The following is a 21,898-nucleotide window of genomic DNA, read 5'->3' as shown; positions in this document are numbered from 1 at the left end:
GCTGATCCTAAACAAAATGGACACAGAAAATTCCCTTAAAGTGGAGACCACCGTTTCATGGCAAACAGTGGGGGGAAAACGTTTGACGGGAACTTTAATCTTAACAAAGAAAACCAAAATTTATCAAAATAACCTTTCCATTAACTTGTATTTTGAAAATTAGTTGATATTGCAAGTACACTAATTCTTATAAAAGCAATAAAAGCAACTGTGCAGGGTTTTTTGAGGTGGTGTGAGTTCCTTTTTTTCTGAATTGATTGTATGATAGCAATAACACACAAGTCCCTTCATGTTTGCCTTTTGCAAAAATATTCAAGGGCTTTATCAATTTTGTTTTTGACTCTTTGATACCCCAAACATCCTTTCCCCACAGAGTGATGATCCTTGCCGATCTTCCCTTCGTTGGAAGTTCACTAGTTTTGCCCGGCTGCATCATGTATCAGTGGCTCCGGGCAGGAATCCAGCAACTCTCCAACAAATGATGTTGGATGTCCATTGCTTCACAAAATCCCATGTTTCCCCCCATGATCTGCAATCGTACTATGCAACTTATTTGCACTGTGTGTGTACATTATTACAAGATGTTTAACTCCTGACCATCAGGGAAGCCTGACAAGGATACTAACTTGGTGGACAGGGAGAGATGCTAAAGACAGGCCGATTTTATAGGTGAGGGCAAGCGGTTACAAGCTATTACTTCTTTATACTTCTGATGGAGTTTGGACATGTTGTCCCCTCCAAAACTCATGTGGAAATTTGATCCCCAAAGTGGCAGTGCTGGAAACTGATTGAGTCATGGGGGCAGATCCCTAATGAATGGATTAATGCTCTCCTTGGAGGAGGGGGATTAATGAGTGAGTTCTCGCTCTATTAGTTTTTTTTTTTTTTTTAATTTTATTGTGTCGATATGCATTGTGGCTGATTATTGTTGCCCATCACCACCGCTCTATTAGTTCCCATGAGAGCTGGTTGTTTATAGGACCGTGGCACCTCCTCTCTCTCTCTCTCTTGCTTCCTCTCTCTTGCTTCCTCTTGCCATATGATCTGTTTGTATCTGCTGGCTGCCTGCCACTTTCTGCCCTGAGTAGAAGCAGCCTGAGGCCCGTGCCAGATGCAGCTGTCCCAGAATCATAAGCCAAATAAACCTATGTTCTTTATAAATTACCCAGTTCCAGGTATTTCTGTTATAGCAACACAAAATGGATTAATACAGAAAATTGGTACCAAGCAGTGGGGTGTTGCTATACAGATACCTGAAAATGAGGATGTATCTTTGGAACTGAGTAATGGGCAAAGTTTGGAGGAGTTTGGAGGACTTAGAAGAAGACAAAAAGATGAGGGAAAGTTTGGAACATTTTAGAGATTGGTTAAATGGTTGTGACCAGAATGCTGATAGAAACATGGACAGTAAAGGCCGTGCAGATGATGAGGTGTTGGGAAAATAGAAAAATTTAATCAGGCCCCCTTGTCTTAAGTGCGGTTGGGGGTGGTGTGGCGCATTCTTTGTAAGCAAACTGTGTGTGCGTGGGTGGAGTTAGGGTGCATGCGCCATGCTATGACTTGGCTGGTGACTGCCTCAGGTGTCTGCTTGCATGGCCATGCTCTTGAACCTACAGCTCCAAGGACCTTTTGGGCGGTTACCTAGCTCATAACCCTGTGTGTGAAGGGTGAGGTGACCCAGCCTGGCATGTAAAGGGTCTGGTAACCCAGCCTGGCATGTGAGGGATCTGGTAACCCAGTTGGGCATGCGAAGAGTTTGTGACCCAGTCTGGGAAATGGGCTTGAGGGGTCTGTGAGCTCCACACCCCGCCCGAGCTTGACAATTGGCCCACTCAGCAGGATTATGGGTAGGTAAAAGAGCTCGACAATTGTAGTCTGCAACAGGATTCTGAGCAGGTACAGGAGCCAAAAGCCCTTGGAAGAAGGAGGAAATGTGGCTACTTGTGAATATTCTCTGCCCTATGGCCACCTTCCTGTTGACTGGGACCTGGTTGCTGCTCACTGTATTGCAAGGCAGCATAGACCAGGCACTATGGCAGAAAACCCCTTGGGAGGAAGAGGAAATGTGGCTGTCCTTGAGCATGTGGTGCCCAGTGGCCACTTTCCTGCTGACCAGAGCCTGGCTACTGCTCACTCTACTGAAAATTGATTGAGATTTGTGGCAGAAAGCAGAGTTGTTAGAAGCACGGATTAATGTCCCGGAGGATGATGTGCAGCAACTAGCCACTCCTGCCCCTCACACCAAGGAAGACAACCAACCCACTGGTGAGTTGGGGGAAACCATGCATCTCCAGGCACGACCTGTGTGCACAAGAAAATGAAGCACAAGCAGCCTATGGGACCAGATAGCCAACTGGTGGGCAATCCACAGGTGACCCAGTTCACCACGTATGACATGTATACCCAGGTTGAATTAGTTGACCTGGGGAGACAGTTCAGGCGGAAACATGGGGAGCCCCTGGCTGCTTGGCTGTTGCAGTTGTGGGACCTAGGGGTGGATAGTGTGATGTGCTCTGGTGAGGAGGTGGAAAAATTGGCCTCCATCACCATGAACCCATCCCTGAGGCAACGGCTATAGAATAGCAGATATGCACAAGGGCCAGGTAATCACTCCTTGATGGGCTGGGTGAATGCAGCTGCCCAAACCGTGTGGGCAAATGCTGGAGAACTGCCCAAGATTGTTAGTAAATGGCAAACGTATGCTGAGTTGGTTCAAATCATTTGAGAACTGGGGATGTGGCAGTCCATGTTTAATGTGAACACTCATGGCCGGGATGATGAAAATTTTACAGGCAGCATGAGAGACACAGTGCTGTAAAACGCCCTGTCAACGTCCTTTGGGTCACTGATGGCCATACTGGCCCCATACATTGGTCATTCTATACATGAGGTAACGACCATGAGAGCCAGCTTGGGTGAAGTAGAGGAGAACAGACAAGCAAGAGGGGTCCGAAAGGTGGCTAAGATCAAACCCCCAAGACATGCTTGGAGTTTTATCCTGAAGGGACAAAGCAAGACTAGCTGTAAGCAGATGTGGCTTGACTTGCTTGCAGCAGTGGTTGATAAAAAGAAAATTGACCGGCAGCCAAATGCAGTTGTTTGCCTTGTGGCAGCAACTGCGCCCTGAACAGCGTTTCACTAAACATCCGGAAACAGGTAGCAAGGTACACTCAGTATATTTAAAGGACTTTTTGGTTGCTCCCAGGGAGGCAGATGAAATGTTCCATTTGACTAGGGAGTAGGCCAAGGTGCTCATCTTTTGGGGGCAGGCAAGGACCAGAGGCCTCATGTTGAGTTGGCAATATATTGGTGGAGAACAAACGTGCAGTGTGTTTTGGCATTGGTGGATACAGGCACAGAATGCAGCCTGATATATGGCAATCCAGATAAAATTCCAGGGGCCACAGTTCATATAGATGACTATGGAGGACATACTATTGAAGTCAAAGCTGTGTCATTGCCATTGGGCATAGGAAGATTACCTCCTCGTGTATATACTGTATATATATCCCCTGTAGCTGAGTACATCTTGGGTATGGATGTACTTTATGGTTTGCACCTGCAAACAACAGTTGGAGAGTAAGGCCTGTGTTATGGGGATATGCTAAACATGACCCACAGGTGTTACCCAAGACAAGACGTGTAGTTAATATAAAGCAGTATTGCCTACCAGGAGAACATGCAGAGATAAGTGCCACTATATTGGAATTAGAGAAAGTTGGCATTACTCATCTGGCTCATAGCCCATTTAATGCTCCGGTATGGCCAGTGAAAAAGCCTGATGGTACCTGGAGAATGACTGTAGATTATCAAGAACTGAACAAAGTAGTACCTCCTTTGCATGCAGCTGTGCCTTTAGTTCACGACTTGATGGATCAGCTGACGACTCAGCTGGGAACTAACTATGTATTGGACCTTGCAAATATGGGGTTTGTGACAGAGACAAGACCGATTCTGCACACCTGTAGGATTCTGGTCTCAGCTTTGGAAGGGTGCTGAAGTGCGTTATACCCTAATAGAAAAGCAGTAGGCAGCTGTGTATTCTGCCTTGATAGCTACTGAGGCTACCACAGGAACTACCAAAGTCTTAGTAAGGACAACACACCCCATACCAGGTTGGCTGTGCATGTGGGCCACCAGCCCTAAAATTGGCATTGCTCAGACTCCCACTCTGTCTAAATGGGGAGCATATATAGAACAAAGGAGCACTGTGTCAACGAGTCCTCTGTCCAAAGAGTTGCAAACTGTGCTAGGCCCAGTAGAGGTTGTGGAGGAAACTTTGACACAACCCTTATTTATGGAGGTGGAGGCTAGACCTTTCCATGAGGGACAGGGACCTATCACAGAGCAAGCTTGGTATACAAATGGCTCTAGCATGGGACCCTCAGCATTATGGACAGCTCTTGCTGTCCAGCCCTTAACAGATACCATGTGGTATGAAAATAGTACAGGGCAAAGCAGTCAATGGGCTGAATTGAGAGCAGTATGGATGGTGATAAAAAATGAGCCTGGGCCATTAACCATCTGTACTGACAGCTGGGCTGTGTACAAAGGTTTAATCCTCTGGATCTCTACTTGGAAGTATCAATGGCGGATGGTAGGCCACTGACCCCTATGGGGACAAGCCATGTGGCAAGAGTTATGGGAATTAGGACATGAGAAAGAAGTAACTCTTTTCCATGTCACAGGACACTTCCCCTTAGCCAGACCAGAAAATGATGAAGCCGATGCCTTGGCTAAGGTAAGATGGGTAGAGAGAGCCCCAGCTACTGATGTAGCCCAGTGGTTACATTGACAAATGCAGCATGCTGGCAGTAAAACCGTGTGGATGGCAGCTCAGAGATGGGCCCTGCCTATAAAATGGGAAGATGTAGTGAATGCTTGTCGTGCTTGTCCAGTGTGTGCTCAAGAGTCCACACCCCTGGCAGGTGATCCATTCAAATGGGCAAATAACTCGAGGAAGGGTGCCCCTGACTCGATGTCAAGTGGACTTTGTTGGACCACTGACAAGGTCAGAGAATTTCAGATACATCTTCACAGCTGTTGATACAGCTACTGGTCTTCTGTTTGTATGGCCTTGTAAGGGCCCAGACCAGGTAAACACTGTGAAGTCACTGAATAGCTTTATGGCTATGTATGGTCAGCCTATAGTCATAGAGAGTGATAATGGTACCCATTTTACTGGACATGGGGTTCAGAGGTGGGCCCCCCAGTTGTCCATTCAGTGGAAGTTACATATGCCATATCATCCCCCAGGCAGCAGGAATGATTGAATGATACAATGATCTTTTTTTTTTTTTTTTTTTTCGTGACCGGCGCTCAGCCAGGGAGTGTACCGGTCATTCTTATATAGGATCCGAACCCGCGGCAGGAGTGTCGCCGCGCTGCTAGCGCAGCACGCTACCAAGTGCGCCACGGGCTCAGCCCGATACAATGATCTTTTAAAAAAGGAACTAAGGCTATCTACCCAACCCCCATCCCTGAAGGGGTGGACACAGCGATTATGGCCGACAGTCAGAATTCTAAATGAGAGACCCTGCAAGGGCAAGCCCTCTCCAGTGGAAGCTCTGTGGCATAGGGCTGTAGCACCTATACAGCTGCAAATCACTACTAGAGATGAGCTTTTGAAGCCAGGATATGGCAAGAATGGAAATATTCTCTTACTGGCTCCAACCTGTTTGCAACAGGGACAGACAGTACAATGGGAATGGCCTTGGAGAAAGAAAGCCCCCCATATACACTGGGTAGGTTTAATAGGGCCTTGGGGAAAAGGATGAGAGGAAGACTTGCAAGTTTCACCTTGGGTGACAAGTACCTGGCCTCCCCGAGTAAAGGTGACATGGCCTGGAGCAGATAAGTGCTCTATTCCAAAGGGCACATTTGTATTATCATTATGGCCAATTATGAGTTCCCCTATACTGTTACATGTAGAACCTACAGATCCAACAGTGTTAGCAGATAAAGTATGGTATAAGCCAGGTAAGATACCTATTCCTGCAACCATCCTTTCTCAGGATGACAAACTGGCATGTATCTTACCAGAGGGGTGAGAACTTCCCCTATTGGTACCAATACCCCTTCTGTCTTTTCTCCCATAGTGTTCTGGCTGCAGGCACTGCACCAGAGTTGCATGATCAATGTGTTGACCTACTGAATATGCATTTAACTTCCCATCAGTATGACTGCAGGATCTGCATGGAGGATCACACCAATGGCGACTACTAACTGGACATCTGCAGCTAATAGTTAAAAGGACAGAACTATAAACCTTAAGACATATTGAACAGACAATAGGTTATGTAAATATAAGGGTCATTTATCATTGCTAAGGGAACATTGCGGAAGATTCTGAATGCATAGCTTGTATGGTGAAGGATCCTGAAGGGGTGGATTGTTGGGAAATAGAATAATTTGATCAGGCCCCTCGACTTAGGTGCAGTTGGGGGTGCTGTGGCGCATTCTTTGTAAGCAGATTGTGTGTGGATGTGTGGATTTAGTGTGCATGCGTGATGCTGTGACTTGGCTGGCAACTGCCTCAGGTGTCTGCTTGCATGGCCGTGCTCTTGAACCTACAGCTCCAAGGACCTTTTGGCCAGTTACCTAGCTCATAGACCTGTGTGTGAGGGGTCTGGTGACCCAGCCTGGCATGTAAAGGGTCTGCTAACACAGCCTGGTGTGTGAGGGGTCTGCTGACCCAGCCTGGAATGTGAAGGGTTTGTGACCCAGTCTGGACAATGGGCTTGAGGGGTCTGTGAGCTCCAGACCCAGCCCTAGCTCAACAATTGGCCCAGTCAGCAGGATTATGGGCAGGTAAAAGAGCTTGACGATTGGCCCAGTTGGCAGGATTACAGGCAGGTAAAAGAGCTCAACATGAGGTCTCAGATAGAAATGAGGAACTTCCTGGGAATTGGACAAAAGATCACCCTTGCTACACTGTAGCAAGTAATCTGGCTGCATTGTGTCCCTGCCCTTGGACTTTGTGGAAGTTGGAACTTAAGAGTTTAGAACCAGAATTTTTGGCAGAAGAAATTTCTAAGCAGCAAAGCATTAAGGAAGCTGTATGGTTACTTTCAACAGCCTACTCTGAGTTATGGTGGCAAAGGCATGATGTAAAGCCAGAATTTAAAAGGGAAGCAGAGCATAAAGATTTGGAAAATTTGCAGCCTGGCCATGTGATAGAGAAGTGGAGAGCAGGAGAAAAACACCAGTGTGAAGCAGATAAACTGTTTGCTAAAGACGTTATCTTGGCGGTGAAGCAGCCAGATGCCAAGAACCAGGACAATGAGAAAAAAGCCCTAAAGGCATTTCTGAAGTCTGGAAGGGTGTCCCACCCACCACAGGCCCTGAGGCCTAGAAGGACTGAGTTGTCCCAGAGGACAGACCTGGGGCACAGCTGCCCTTGGGAACCTGCTCCCTGTATCCCAGCAGCTGGGGTTGGAGCAGCCCCAAGTATGGTTTGTGCAGCAGCCCTGAAGAGTAGAAGCCTGAAACCTCAGTGGCATCCATGTTGTGTTAAGTCTGCAGGCCGGCAGGACATGAGAGAAGGATGTATGGAAAAGCCTGGAAGCCTGGAAGCCCAGGCAGAGACCTGCCGCAGGGGCAGAGCCACTGCAGAGGCCATCTACTAGAGCAATGCCGAGCAGAAAAGTGGGGTCAGAGCCCCGCCCAGAGATTCCCCCACCAGGGAAATGTCTAGTAGAAACAAGGCAGTGGTGCTGCTGCCAGGATCCCAGATCTGCAGGGCCTCTGGTAAAGTGCAACGCAGGCCTGGAAAAGCTGTAGGAACCAGTGTGGCCCACTGTGTTGCACCTGACAGAGCTGTGGGAGCAATGGTGCCTGACGCTTTGGGGGCCCAGATGCCCCACTGTGCTCAGTATGCAGGACGTGGAGTCAAGGAAGATTATTTTGGAGCTTTAAGATTTAATGTCTGTCCTGCTGGGTTTTGGACTTATTTGGGGCCTGTTTCTCCTTTTTTCTGGCCTATTCCTCCCTTTTGGAATGGGAATGTGTACCCAATGTCTGTACCACCATTGTATCTTGGAAGTAGATAAATTTGTTTTTGATTTTTACAGGTTCACAGCTGGAAGGAGTTATGCCTTTGGTCTCAGATGTGATTTTGGACTTTTAAGTTGGTGCTGGAACAAGCTAAGGCTTTTGGGACTGTTGGGATGGAATGACTGTATTTTGTATATGAGAGGGACATGAGTTTTGGGGGGCCAGGGGTGGAATGATGGAGTTTGGATGTGTTGTCCCCTCCAAAACTCATGGAAATTTGATCCCCCATGTGGCAGTGTTAGAAACTGATTGAGTCATGGGGGCAGATCCCTCATAAATGGATTAATGCTCTCTCTGGAGGAGGGGGGATTAATGAGTGAGATCTCACTCTATTAGTTCCCATGAGGGCTGGTTGTTTATAGGTCCCTGGCACCTCCCCTCTCTCTCTCTCTCTCTCTCTTGCTTTTCTCTCTTGCTTCCTCTCACCATGTGATCTATTTGTACCCACTGGCTGGCTGCCTGCTGCTTTCTGCCATTAGTAGAAGCAGCCTGAGGCCCATGCCAGATGCAGCTGTCCCAGAATTGTAAGCCAAACAAACCTCTGTTCTTTATAAATTACCCAGTCTCAGGTATTTCTGTTACAGCAACCCAAAACAGGCTAATACAGCTTCCCTATAAAACCTCCTGATGGTGAGTACTTTTAGGCTTTCAAAATGAACATCTCTATATCCACCAAGCCTAAGATATAAAACTATGGAGCAAAAGAACAAACAACTTGACAAATAACAGGCTAAGGACCTCAATAGACACTTCTCAAAAGAAGACATACAAATGGTCAACAGGTGTATGAAAAAAATGTACAATGTACTAATAATAAAAAAAGAAGAAAAAAGCAAATCAAAACCTCAATAAGAGATTACCTCACACCTGTTAGAATGGCTATTATCAAAACAACAAAAGACAACAAGTGTTGGTGGGGATGTGAAGAACAGGGAACCCCCATGCGCTGTTGGTGGAAACATAAATACGGCTGTTATGAAAAACAATACAGAGGTCCCTCAAAAAACTGAAAATAGAACTACCACACAATCTAGCAACCCCACTGCTGGGTGTACCTCCAAAGGAACCAAAATCAAAGAGATGTTCACCCACCATGTTCACTGAAGCTCTATTCATAGGAGCCAAGATATGGAACCAAACTACGTGCCCATCCAGATGAGTGGATAAAGACAACCTGGTGTGTATATGCAGCGGAATACTACTCATCCTCGATAAAGAAGGAAACCCTATCACTTGTGACAACATGCATGAACCGAAGGGCATCACGCTAAGTGGAACAAGGCAGACACAGAAAGACACATATGTATGACATGAACTCACTCTACACGTGCATCTGAGGCTGTCGAACTCACAGAAACAGAGAGCAGGATGGTGGTTGCTGGGGGCTTGGCAGGGGTGAAGGGGAGATGTTGGTCAAGAGATACAAACTTTCCGTTATAAAGTGAGTAAGTTCCAAGGATCGTATGTACATCATGGTGACTATAGTTAGTAATAATGTATACCTGAAATTTGCTAAGAGGGTAGATCTCAAGCGTTCTCACCACACACACAAAAGGTAGCTACGTGAAAAAAATCACACAGACAACTGTCTGCTGGATCCCACCACCTGCCCGTCTCCAGAGATCATGTCCTCAAAGTTTCCCCTTCATGCTTTTATATTTGCACTTGGTATGGTGTATTCATCAACACATTACTACTCTGCATTCTTTTCAACTTTATTTAAATGGTATCATACCAAATGTATCCTTCCATAATTTCCCCCTTTTTTTTTTTTTTTTTACTTAACACTATTTTTCGAGCTGTATCTACAATGGCATGTGTGCTTTACTGCTTCATTCACTTTCACTGCTCCTTATGCCCCACTGTCTAAATAGATCATAATTTATTTTTCTCCTGTTGATGGACATTTAGGCTGATTCCAATTTTTTTTTTACCATTCCAAACAATTCTGCAATAACATTCTTGTATGGCTTCTTGCATATGTGTGTGAATTTCTCTGGGGCACTGTGACTCTTAAACCTGTGGACTGGCACCAATCCACACAGGCCAGAACCAGGGTAAGTATTTAGAGAACTCTGCAGCAATTTGATATTGCTGTGACATTTTAATCATGTGTTTGAAAGGGTCAGTCCACAACAGATCACTTGAAAATAGGTCCTTTACTGCAGATAGTTGGAGCAGCACAGCTCTAAGGAATGACCTAGAAGAGGGGTTGCTGGTTGTAAGGTGTAGACATCTCCCACCTAACAGACACCACAGGAATCGTGCTAGTGTATCTACTCACCTGCAGTGCTTGAGGAGCCCTGCTACTCCACATCCACCTCACCTCTGGGAAATGTCAAACTTCCACACGGGGTTTGTTTACCTTTCCATTTCATTCTTGTTGGTATTGCTGCACTTTCACTCGGGTACCCACCTTTTCCTGTCTGCCCAGCACTGTAGCCATTTCTCCCAACTGTGCCAATCAGGCAGTTGAAGGCCACTTCCTTGGCATTGAGATGCAGAAGCTGGCTGGCCTCCACGAAGCGCCTGGTGATGTCCAGGGGGTTGGCACCTACCAAAGGAAGGCAACACGTTTTCCTCCCAGCACAGGGTTAATACTTCCAGAAAAGAGCCTCCAAAAATGGCCAAAGAAATAAAGGTAGAGAACCTTGGGGCACCATGGCTCTCCTAACTCCCAATAGTTCTGGCTCTATTGGGGTCTGTCTGGCAACTTAGCAGTCGACCCTCCCGATTTGCAAGCTCCACATGTCACCTGCTCCACATGTCACCTGCTCTTGTTGGAGTGAGCAGACTGAAGCCATGTGGAGTTTTAGAGACCTAAAACCACATGGACTCTAAAAGATTTTAAAAGGACACAGTTTTTTTTCTTATTATGTATTTCTCAAGTTTTCTCTTTTCCCATGTTTATTTGATATTCTGAATCTTGGTGACGGGGCAAGATGACATTATTTACATAAACGTAAAGTTGTTTTCCGGTCAGCCTGGAGCTGCAAACTTGCCACGAGTCACATACTATCCAGACCCTGAGAAACCAAGGAAGACATCAATAAAGCTATGCTGATTCCACCCCTATGCTAATATCAAGGATGGGAACAGAAAACAGATGGTGCCTTGGTGAGCCCTTACACCCGACTCCTTGCATGGAGCCCCCACAGCTCATGTCTCCCTCCCTCCTGCTTTTCACTTCCTACTTCCATTCCCTCAGCCCCCTCTTTAAAACCCTATAAGTAGATCTGACTCTTCGAGATGGCTTTAGTCTGGCCATTCTCCTTCAGGTTAACTGGGAGATGGGTCAGGCTAGTATCTCTTCTCGGGTCACCAGTATTCCTGGATAAAAGCTGACTTCCATTTTCACCAACATTTGACCTTTAGGTTATTTGTTTTTGTTTGGGGCAGGCAGCCAGATCTGGCCTGGTAACAAGGTTTTGGTGCTCCTAAGCCAGGAACTGAATGCCACCTCCTTCCCACCCCCGCAACTGATTTTGGCAAGCCGAGCCAGGGTTTAGGGGGCAGGCAGCCAGGCTGGGGCCCTGTAACACTCTCTCCACCTCTGCAGCATCCCCCAAAAACTCCACCCTTCAGTATCTCTGACCTCACACTCGTCCTCCTGCTCACTTTCCAATCTGGGCTCTGCAAAGCTGGGGAATGGGAGGAAAATAGGAGGACAGAGAGGGGGAGGGGATGATTCTAGGGAACGGTAAAGGGAAGGAGTTAAATTCCTACATTGGACCCACGGCTGTCATCTACTCCTGCACGTGCATGTTGTATACCTGCCTGGGGCGAGTGTGGCAGACGTGCACACACATCTGGGCCCAAAATGGAGTAGGATCTGGCGAGCCTGCCTTACCCGACACAGACTCCATCATGGCCTTCATCTTCAGGCTGAGCAGCTCCGTCAGCAGGTGTATGGACTGCCGCTGAAACTTGTGCAGGGTCTCCTGGCCACTGGACATGTGGGCTGGGGTGGGAGAGGGGGTGCAGTACTTGGACACCCCAGTGGCTGTTGGTAGTACTGGTGGCGGCAGCGGTGGTGCTGGTGGCAGTGGTGGTGGCTTCTTTGGGATGAGGACCTGCACAGGGGGTGGTTCCACAAGCACCACAGGAGGAGATCCAATGCTGACCTCCAGGCCCAGGATGTCAGATGGGGTTGGCACTGCGGGGTCGCTGATGAGCTCCTCCCAAGTGAACTCAAAAATGTTTCTGATGCCCTTTGGCACAGCTACACCTGAGTTGCGGAAGATGGTGAGAAGTTTGGAGATGCGGGCCAGCAGCTTGGGGGCTGTGGCTGTGTATTGCTGGTACAGTTCTCGGTTACTCTTGAGGTCACTCATGGTGTGCGAGCATGTGTGCTGCTAGGTGATACTGTCCATCTCAGAGGAGAGGGACCTTCAGCTGGGAAGAGTTGGAGTATCCTGAGAGCAAAAGTCCTTACCTAAGCCTTGGAGACAGATGGAATGGAAGTGCTGAAATGGCCCTTACAGGTCATTGAGCCAGTGGTTCCTGTCCAGGAAGGATGAGGAAATAATTGGTCACTCTCCCCACAGGCGAAGGAATGCTCCCACTCCCTTGTCTTCCCAGGGACACCATCAGAAAGACCATCAGTGAGTCATTCTGGCAAAGTGACAAGTGTGGTTCCAGAAAAGCTCCAGGGGCAGTCACACAAACTGAGCACCCGCAGGAGCGCCCTGGGGACTGGAGGAATGGAAGGGCTGGGGAAAGGGAAAAGGTCCTACCGCACCTTTTGTAGTTAGAGATCTGAGGGTGGAAGATCTGCTTGTAGTCTATTGACAGAAACCTGCAAAAACAAAGATGTTTCATCAGCTTGCTCTCTGGAGGCTACAGGTTGAAATGCCAGGATGGGTAAAGCACTGTCCACGTGCATATCCGAGGGCAGACAGGAAAGAATGAGAACACATTTTCTTAGTTCAAGGACTAACAGAATTCATCATATTTCATAAGATCTGAGACATCACCAGTTAAAAGATGTACCATTGTATAAGAAGGAAAAAAATGTACGTAAGATGCTATATTAATCTGTTTCTATTGCTTACAACAAAATACTTGAAAGTGGGTGATTTATAAAGAAAATGAAGTTTACCGCTTACAGTTTCTGAGGCTGGGACAGAGGAACACATCTGGTGATAGCAACAGTGACCAAGGGGTCTCACATTGCAAGATGGTGGAAGCAGAGAAAGCAAAGAGACAGACCTTTCTCTCTCTTCCTTTGAAGCCCTCAGAACCACACCCCTGACCACCATTTTTAATCCATTCACTACAGCATGAACCTCCAATCGAATCACCTCTTCAAGGCACCACCATTCAATTACCATAATAGGATTTTCCACCCTCAACAGTAACAGTACAGATTAAACTTCTAATATATGAAACTTGCAGACACAATTCAAGCTCCAGTGAGTTTTGAGGGGACATGATTCAATCCACCACAGCTGCCATTTCCTGCAAGATGTATTACAGTTTCAGGATGTTAAAGTGTGAAGAATGCATACCTTAAAATCAGTGCACTGTGATAAATATTTTCCTACTTTAATACTACAGTGATTTTACCTTGATGTATTTCTAAATTGTGTTTTATTCTTTCCTTCTTAATTTGTACTAAAAAGTAGACTACTGATTGAAGAGAGGGAGCACAAAATATAATTTAACGGACACAAAAATGGCTAGAAAAATCTGCGAATATACATCAGGGTTTTGTAACCAGATCTGAAAGTTTCATTCGTTTGATCAAAATGAACCCCATAACAACATTCTTTAGTAATATGTCAATCTAAAATACATTTGTGCAGGGCCGGCCCGTGGCTCACTCGGGAGAGTGTGGTGCTGATAACACCAAGGTTACGGGTTCGGATCCTATATAGGGATGGCCGGTTTGCTCATTGGTTGACCATGGTGCTGACAACACCAAGTCAAGGGTTAAGATCCCCTTACCGGTCATCTTTTTTAAAAAAACAAAATAATAAAATAATAAAATACATTTGTGCAAATGTAAAATCACTTCTTGATCTTATGCTACATAAAAATGATGATTTCTTTTCATTCCTAAGGGGCTTTGTAAGAATATGAGCCTCTGTAAAAGAAACTCAAGAATCCAGAACACGTAGGAAAGATTGATCTGAAGGAAGCTAGCAGCAGAGGGATTCTGTCCCCTCCTCTGATGGCCTTCGCCAGCATCTCAGTGTAGAGTGGGCAAGTTGCCCCTACTGTCTAACTTCAGCAGTCCCAACCAGCACCCTTGCCAGTGATGTCAGCTGTCATCTTTTGACCATCCTTGTCAGTTGCCGCAGCTGGCTAACCATCTCTTTTATCACCTTCCATCCTGACAACCACTCCTGCCACCACCACAGCCCTCTTCTCCAGCCAGATAATCCTTATTCTCTCCCTATTCAAACCCCAGCCTCTGGAGCCACCCCAAGTTTGCCACTGCAGGACAGCTTGCCTGGTGCGTGCCTTCAGCACTGGCAGAGCAGGTTCATGGCCACGATCTCACATGCCCACCCAGTGGGAGAGGGTGATCATCTCCCGTCTTGCTGAAGAGGAATCAGAGCTCTTTGTTGGGAGTCACCCATCTGCAGCCTCCTGGTATAGAGGCCCTTACAGACACCATGCCACTTCTCCATGCCCTTTGAATTGCCTCTGCCCATCTATCAGCAACAGGACCTCCAAGGAACAAGAGTGCCATAGAGCAAGCCCTCCGAACACCCTGTGAGTTTGCAGATAGTCGCTTCCTCAGTCTATGTGCTGACCCCTGGCATCGCCGTTCCTCAGCTTTGCAGACTCAGATAGATTCGTTTCTGAACTGGTAAGTCTACAGGACAAAGAAACCACTCAGAATCTCAGTCATCTGGACAACTAGCCAGAGGGAGCTGACCCTGACTGTGCAGGGCAGATTTTTTTTTTTTTTTTTTTAAGTCAGGACTCAAATGAAAGAGAAGACGGTGACTAATACAATTCTTGAAATGTTGACTGGTTTGGGGACTTCCATCCACCCTCCCCTTCACCACCAGTTCCCTTCTTTTGAGGTTAGTCTTGAAGATACGTCTTATACAGATAAAAGCTGATTTTTTTTTTTTTTTTAAAGATGACCGGTAAGGGGATCTTAACCCTTGATTTGGTGTTGTCAGCACCACGCTCAGCCAGTGAGCGAACCGGCCATCCGTATATGGGATCCGAACCCGGAGCCTTGGTGTTATCAGCACCGCACTCTCCCAAGTGAGCCACGGGCCGGCCCAAAGCTGATTTTAAAAACTGTTTTATTGAGATATAATTCACATACTAGACAATTCATCCTTTTTAACACGTACAATGGTTTTTAGTATATTCACAGAGCTATGCAGCCAATGTCACTCTCTAATTTTAGAACATTTAATCACCCCCAAAAGAAACGCATTAGCGGTCACTCCCCATCTGCCCTCACCCCAAGGCAACCATTAATCTAGTTTCTGTGTCTGTATAGATTTGCCTATCCTGGACATTTCATGTAAATGAACTCATACAATATGTGGCCTTTTGTGACTGGCTTTTTTCACTTGGTATACATTTTCGAGATTCATTCATGCTATATAGCATGTCTCAGTACTTCATTTCTTTTCATGGAAGAATAATATCCCATTATATGGATATGCCACAGCTTGTTGATCCATTCATTAACTGAGGGACATTTCAGTTGTCTCCACTTTTTAGCTATTATGAATAGTGCTACTACAGACATTTACACACAAGCCTTTGTGTAGACACACATTTTCATTCTCTCACTTATGTATATCTAGAAGTGGAATTGCTGGATCATATGGTAACTGTGTTCAACTTTTTCAAGGAACTGCCAGACTGCTTTCGAAAGTGGCTGCATCATTTTATAGTCCCATCAGTAATGTCTACTTTCTCCATGTCCTTGTCAACACTTGTTATGTCTTTTTGATTCTAGGGCCATGCTAGCAGGTGTGAAGTGGTATCTCATTGTGGTTTTGATTTGCATTTCCATGATGATGATGGTGAGTATCTTTTCTTGTGCTTATTGCCATCTTACATCTTCTTTGGAGGAATATCTATTCAAATCTAAAAGCTGTTTCTTAAAAGAAACTATTTTTAACTAAGTGCACAGACAACCTGTTTACTGCCACATATTTATACCTCTTCAAAACTCAGCTAGAAGATGGAAACTGTCAGATAGAGGACCCTGAGGAATCTCTTTAAAGGAGGCTGCCTTCATGGGAAGAACACTTTTCTTCACCCACTGACCTTCCTGTCCTTCTTGCCTGGAGTGGATAAGATGGCTGCAGCTCCGGCAGCCACTTTGAGCCATGAGGTCACATTGAAAAGAGAAGCCAGGCATTAATGGTGGCCAAGTAGAGGAAAGCCTTTCCCAACACTGTGGCATCTCCACGCCAGCACCTATGCATCCACCTCCAAACATCTTTCCAAGAGCCATGAACCCCTAGTGTCTTTAAGCCACTTTATTCAGATCTCTCTTCCTGCCATCAGAAGTGACTCCTGACTGACAACCAGCCATGTGAGGTCATCACTCCCTCCTTCCCATTTATGCCATTTTTATTCTGTTATTCATTCTTCCATCACTGAGACACGGACATTACCTTCGAGTAGCTTAATGTCCAACAGGCAGTACAGAATCACAACACTGACATATAAGATACAATAAGGGTCACATTACAGAAAGATGCACAAAGGCCATGGAAACCCAAAGAAAAAGTTGAAAGGAAGCGACACTGGAGGGTGTCCTCAAAGACGAGTAAGAAGTTTCTAGGCAGAGAGAAAGGAGAAAGGCATTCTGGGCAAAAGGAGCAGCACGTACAAAGGAAGAACGACATTTAAAGTATGGGGGGCTCAGTAAACAGCAAACTCCTCAGTATGACTGGGGTCTAGGGGGTCTGTGGGAGAGTAGCAGATGAAGCTGGAAAAGTGGCCTAGAATCAGATTATGAAGGGTCTTGTAGGCCGTGCCAAAGCATTTGCATTTGCTATTTAATCAAATACTCCATACAAATACTCAAAGGTATTGTCCTTAATGGCTAGTTGCATCCCCTATGTTGTCCTCTCCCTTTCATCCTCTCTACAGTGCTAAGTCCAGTGCTGCCACATGCCAGAAACTGAAAAATATCTGTGACATTGAAGTCAAACAGATAGCTTAAGGGACCTAGGTAGATGGCTATAAACAATGTTTCAAGAAGAAATTTCCACAAAGAAATTGAAAAAATGGTATAAGAAGTTTATAAAGGTGTAAGAGATGACAATGGACAGGCGTCTTTTTCATTCAACAATTTGCTTCACGTCTCCGCTGTGCCACGTTGGGTCCCAGGACACAGAGATGAGGAGCTCACAGCAGAAAGGAGACACGTACACATAGGGCTATGACGTGCTCTCAGCAGGGCAGGATGGACACCCAAGGGAGGAAGTGTCACTGGGGGGCTGACAGTTCAGTCTCTTGAGTCCCGCGTGTGTGCAGGCTACATGACTTGATCTGGGTGATGTCCCCAAGGGCCAAGTGTGGACACTAGCTCCCCTGGAGGACTGTGAGGATTAGTGAGGTGATTCCTGTAAAGGGCTGGCACATGCCAAGCACAGAGATGAGAGCTCAGTGCATGTTCAGTAGGAAAAGGCCACTATTTGAAGTGTGAAAGGAGGCTGTACACAGAGGTGACAAAGCTGGTCCTGACACAGAAGCTGACCAGCCCACAAGGACAGGAAGGGCATTCCAGGCCATGGGCACAGCTTTCGTATAGGCTGGAGGCTCCAAACATCCTGATAGGCTTGGGGAAGGGTCTGTGAGGGGGAAGTGGGAAGGGGCCAGGTGAGAGGAACTCTTAGGTGACAGAAACCATGAAGATCACAAGCAAAAGGGGCACCCGCATTGTGGGCTGTTCCTTCCCCAGGGCCAGCAGGGTGGGGGCAGTGTGGGGGAAGGCATGTGTTAGAGGTACAGCCGCTGCTGCAGGTTAGCCAAGGAAGTGACTGTGCCCCAGCACCCTTATTTCTGCCCATGGTCAAGAGGGATTTCCAGTCCCAGGTGCTCCTGGAAAGGTACTTAAAAGGCACAGACACAGCAAACTGCAGGGGTACAGAGCAGGGCACAAACAGAACAGGGAGAAAAAGTTGAAAAGTTCTGAACGGGCTTCAGGAAAACCAAGGGCGCCTGACATGAAATCAGCTGGGGGTGGTGGGGGGACTCGGGTGTAGATCCTAAAGCAGAGAGAGGGCGCACTTCCTTCCCTACACCGGACTGACCCAAGAATACATTTTTGGGTGGAAGTATATACACAGCTGTACCGAAAAACAAAATGACACTAAGCTTCCTCAGGTACCTGCTCCTGGCTGTCTTTGCGGTTCCCTCTATTTCTGGCTCTCTCTGGTTTTAGTCAGAGATGCTCCAAACAGGGGCAGCGAGCCTGGATGTCCGTACACAGCCGCAGTGCCTAAGCAAGCCCTCCTGATGCACAAAAGAATGGAGATGGGCCTAGGAAAACCAATAGCCACTGTCCTCTGTGCTGCTCAGTATAGAAAGCAGTGTTCTGGATAGATGCTTGAATCTTCTTAGCAAAGAGAAAAAAAGAATGGCTCAGCTACAGAGAAGCAGGTCTCAGAGTGTGGAGCAGTCGGGCTGGTGCACACGAGATGGAGCTTCACTTCAGATGATGCTAAGGTTCACTGCTGAGACTGGACTCACATGGAGGCCATCAGTCCGGTGGTGAAATTCACTCATAAACCACTTGCATCCCCCTCAGGGAGATTTCCTGTAAGGGCATCAAAGGGCCCTGAGTGAGATGGGTCTCCTGACAAGACTAATCAGGAAACATAAAATGACCATCCCTTTGACCCAGTGATCTCACTTCTGAAAGTGATGTCCAAGGGGACAGTCTCAAAAGGCAGAGGGAAACTGCAACAAACTGAAAGATGTTTACAGCCACTTCATTCCTAACAGTAAAATAACGCAGACAGCCGACAATTGAGAAAGTGTTTAACAATGATGTATATTACTTTGATGAACTATGAGGCAGCAATCAAAAATAACAGAGCTCAATTTAAAAAATGTTAAACGAAAAGAATAAAAAAAGACCAAATGGTATTGATTACACATTCCATGAAAACCTATGCAGATCATAAACTGGACACAGAGACATAAAGCCTTTTCTTTTTAAGATAAAGATTATCACTTCTGGGAAGAAGACAATAAAACATGTGTCCCTGCAAAGACTGCAGCACAGTTCTCAGACAAACTGTGACCTGGGAGACCTGGGCTAGGAGCAGGGCCCACTCTTGTATTTTCTTGTTTTCAAAAACAACCTTCAACCACTGCGACTATGTATGTGGAAAGGATGGGTGGGCAGGAGCAAGGGGGAAGTGGATACCCCCTGTTCAAGCTCAGGGAAGCTTAATTAGTGATAATGACCAAATAGAAACAGAAGAGAATACAGTATACCCACGAAAAATGCTGAAAACCAGGCCAAACTGCCACCCAGCACGTGAGCTCTCTGAGTTAGGGAGAACGTAGAAGTTAGAAATGTAGTGCAGGAAGCTGTTTAAATTGAGGGTGGAAAAGAAGTACTATTTCTGACCATACCTATCACCCAATACATTTCCCATGAGTGAGCATATAAATGCAGCCAGAGCTTATTAAGGACCCCCTGGCACCTCATCAATGCCAGGCTGGGTGACAGGTTTTCACTAAAATGTCTGTGGCATTTGAACATTTTTATCTTCCAGTTTGCCTGGACAATGACTTACACCAATCACGTCATCCCCAGTCCTGCACCCCCAACACACACACACACTTTAAACATGAAGGTCGATGTCCACAACCTACATAAGACGCCTCACCAAGCCAGCCAGTAGAAGCAGGTAAGATGACCAGGGGAGTTTCGTTGTCTCTCACCCTTTTCAGTGGGTCAACAAGTCCTTTTCAATTATCACTCACCTTAGCCATGTAGTTTTTTACATTCACTGCTTGACATATGACCAACTTACTTCAATTTACTGGCTTAAAAGGAAATGACACACATATAGTGTGGCTACTCTGTGTTAACTGTAAAGACCAGTACCCACCGCTACTCCAAATTCTAAATTCTACAGCCTCATCTGTATGTCACAACAAGGTTAGCTGAAAACCATCTCACTGCCTGCACTCTGGCATTTGGAGGGAACAGATGCGCCCACAGGTCTTCTGCAAACTATGGCTAAACACAGCAAGAGTCTCATGTATATGGATTTCAACGCTCTCCTCCAGGAATTCTGCAAGGAAACAAAATGATTTATTGAGCCAATTCAAACGAACCGTATCAAAACACAGAAAGACCTGAAGGAGAGATTACAATGAAAACAAACAATTCAAAGCAATTTCTGATCTAAAACATCTCGCTTAGCTCTACAAAGGCATGAATAAGGCGTGGTCACGTTTTCCTATAGGAGGTTTTGCTACTACTTGCTCCCAAGTTAAACACAGCCACAAAACATCTTGAATGTTTAATGCACGCCTGGGAGAAGTTTATTTGCCAATCCTTTAGTTACTAATGGTAGGATTATATATAGTTGGACTGTAAAGCATATAAAAACAGATCATCTAGAGCTGCGCTGTCCAGTACAGTAGCAGTCGATGCATGTCTCTTTCAAGCATCTGAAATGAGGTTGGCATTACTAAGAAACTAAATTTTAACTTAAATTTAAAATTTGACATTAGTTTGCTATTGGAAAACTGTTAAGTGTTTAAGTGTTTGAAACAACTGGAATATGAATCTTTTTCTCTTGTATATTTTATGAAATCTAAATACAGATCAAGTATTCCTAATGAAAAGTTAGCATCCAAATTAATATATGCTGTAAGTGGATACACAATGAATCTTAAAGAATTAGTGTGAAAAAGAAATGTAAAATATCTAATTGATAATTTCTGCATATTGATTACATGTTGAAATAATGTTTTGGATGTACTGGAGTTTGCCACCTCCCAGAGCATCTGACCTGGAGCTGGTTAAGAACCTGAGCTCCAGGTCTCATTTCCCCACCTGGCCTGGACTCTCCTCTGGGCATGTTGGAGTTAATTTCACTTTTTAAATATGGTTCCTAGAAAACTGAAAATGGCAGTCACAGCTTACACTGCTATCGAACGGTGCTGTTTTAAGAGTATGGATCTGAGATCTAAGAGGTCTAATGCCATCTGCTGGACACAGGGGTACAAAACAGGCCCATGAGAAACATTACGATGCCCTGACAGCATGTTAATTAATACTTGAACTCTGGGTCTGAAACAGAAGAGGGTGTATGTAACTGGGCTCACTAAACACTGAACTAAACTTATGCTGTTAAGAGGGAATTATATAGGTTTATATAGTCTGAAATCCCAAAGAAAATGACTTACAGTTATCAGTCAACAGTGACCAAGAGCCAACATACATGACTGCTCCACTGTCCACCCTAGGTGCACTGGGCAATGACCAAAGGTCACCTCCGTTGGATCCACCGATGACCACTGCAGCCTGCCAATCTCCCCACCCCTTCTCTGTTCTGCTCCACAATCTGCCTCTCGAGTCCTTCTCTTCTTCCTTACAAACACATCCTCCTTCCATCCTTCTCCTAGTGGTCTATTCATTGCTTCCCTTCCTCCCTGCCTTCCTTTTTTCGATTTTATGATTCTAGCATGTCTAGTAATTTTTTTTTTTTTTTTAGTATTCCAATTTTTCTTTGTCTCCTCCCCCTTTGTCCTACAAGCTGTTTGTTAGGTTTGTAGCTTTAGCTCTTCCATTTAGGTCTTTGATTCATTTTGAGTTGATTTCTGTATATGGTGTGAGGTATAAATTCATTCTTTTGCATGAGATAATCAT

At 45.8% G+C, this 21,898-nt stretch overlaps 1 protein-coding gene across 1 annotated transcript in view; it reads right to left on the bottom strand.

The window, feature by feature from the left end:
- The window catches only part of C11H3orf20 (chromosome 11 C3orf20 homolog), an 84,077-nt gene extending 71,688 nt beyond the window's left edge, over positions 1 to 12,389 (bottom strand). Inside the window, exons 1-2 of the mRNA XM_063115453.1 lie at positions 11,906 to 12,389; positions 10,472 to 10,609 (exon numbers count right to left, since the gene is read on the bottom strand). Coding sequence (XP_062971523.1) covers positions 10,472 to 10,609; positions 11,906 to 12,389 — 622 coding nt within the window. The remainder of the gene's footprint in view (positions 1 to 10,471; positions 10,610 to 11,905) is intronic.
- Positions 12,390 to 21,898: the final 9,509 nt, after the last annotated feature.

Source organism: Cynocephalus volans, chromosome 11 (genome assembly GCF_027409185.1).
Source record: "Cynocephalus volans isolate mCynVol1 chromosome 11, mCynVol1.pri, whole genome shotgun sequence".
NCBI classification, from domain to species: Eukaryota; Metazoa; Chordata; class Mammalia; order Dermoptera; family Cynocephalidae; genus Cynocephalus; species Cynocephalus volans.
Note: the sequence above shows the minus strand (reverse complement) of the source record. Positions and strands in the feature narration are given on the sequence as shown.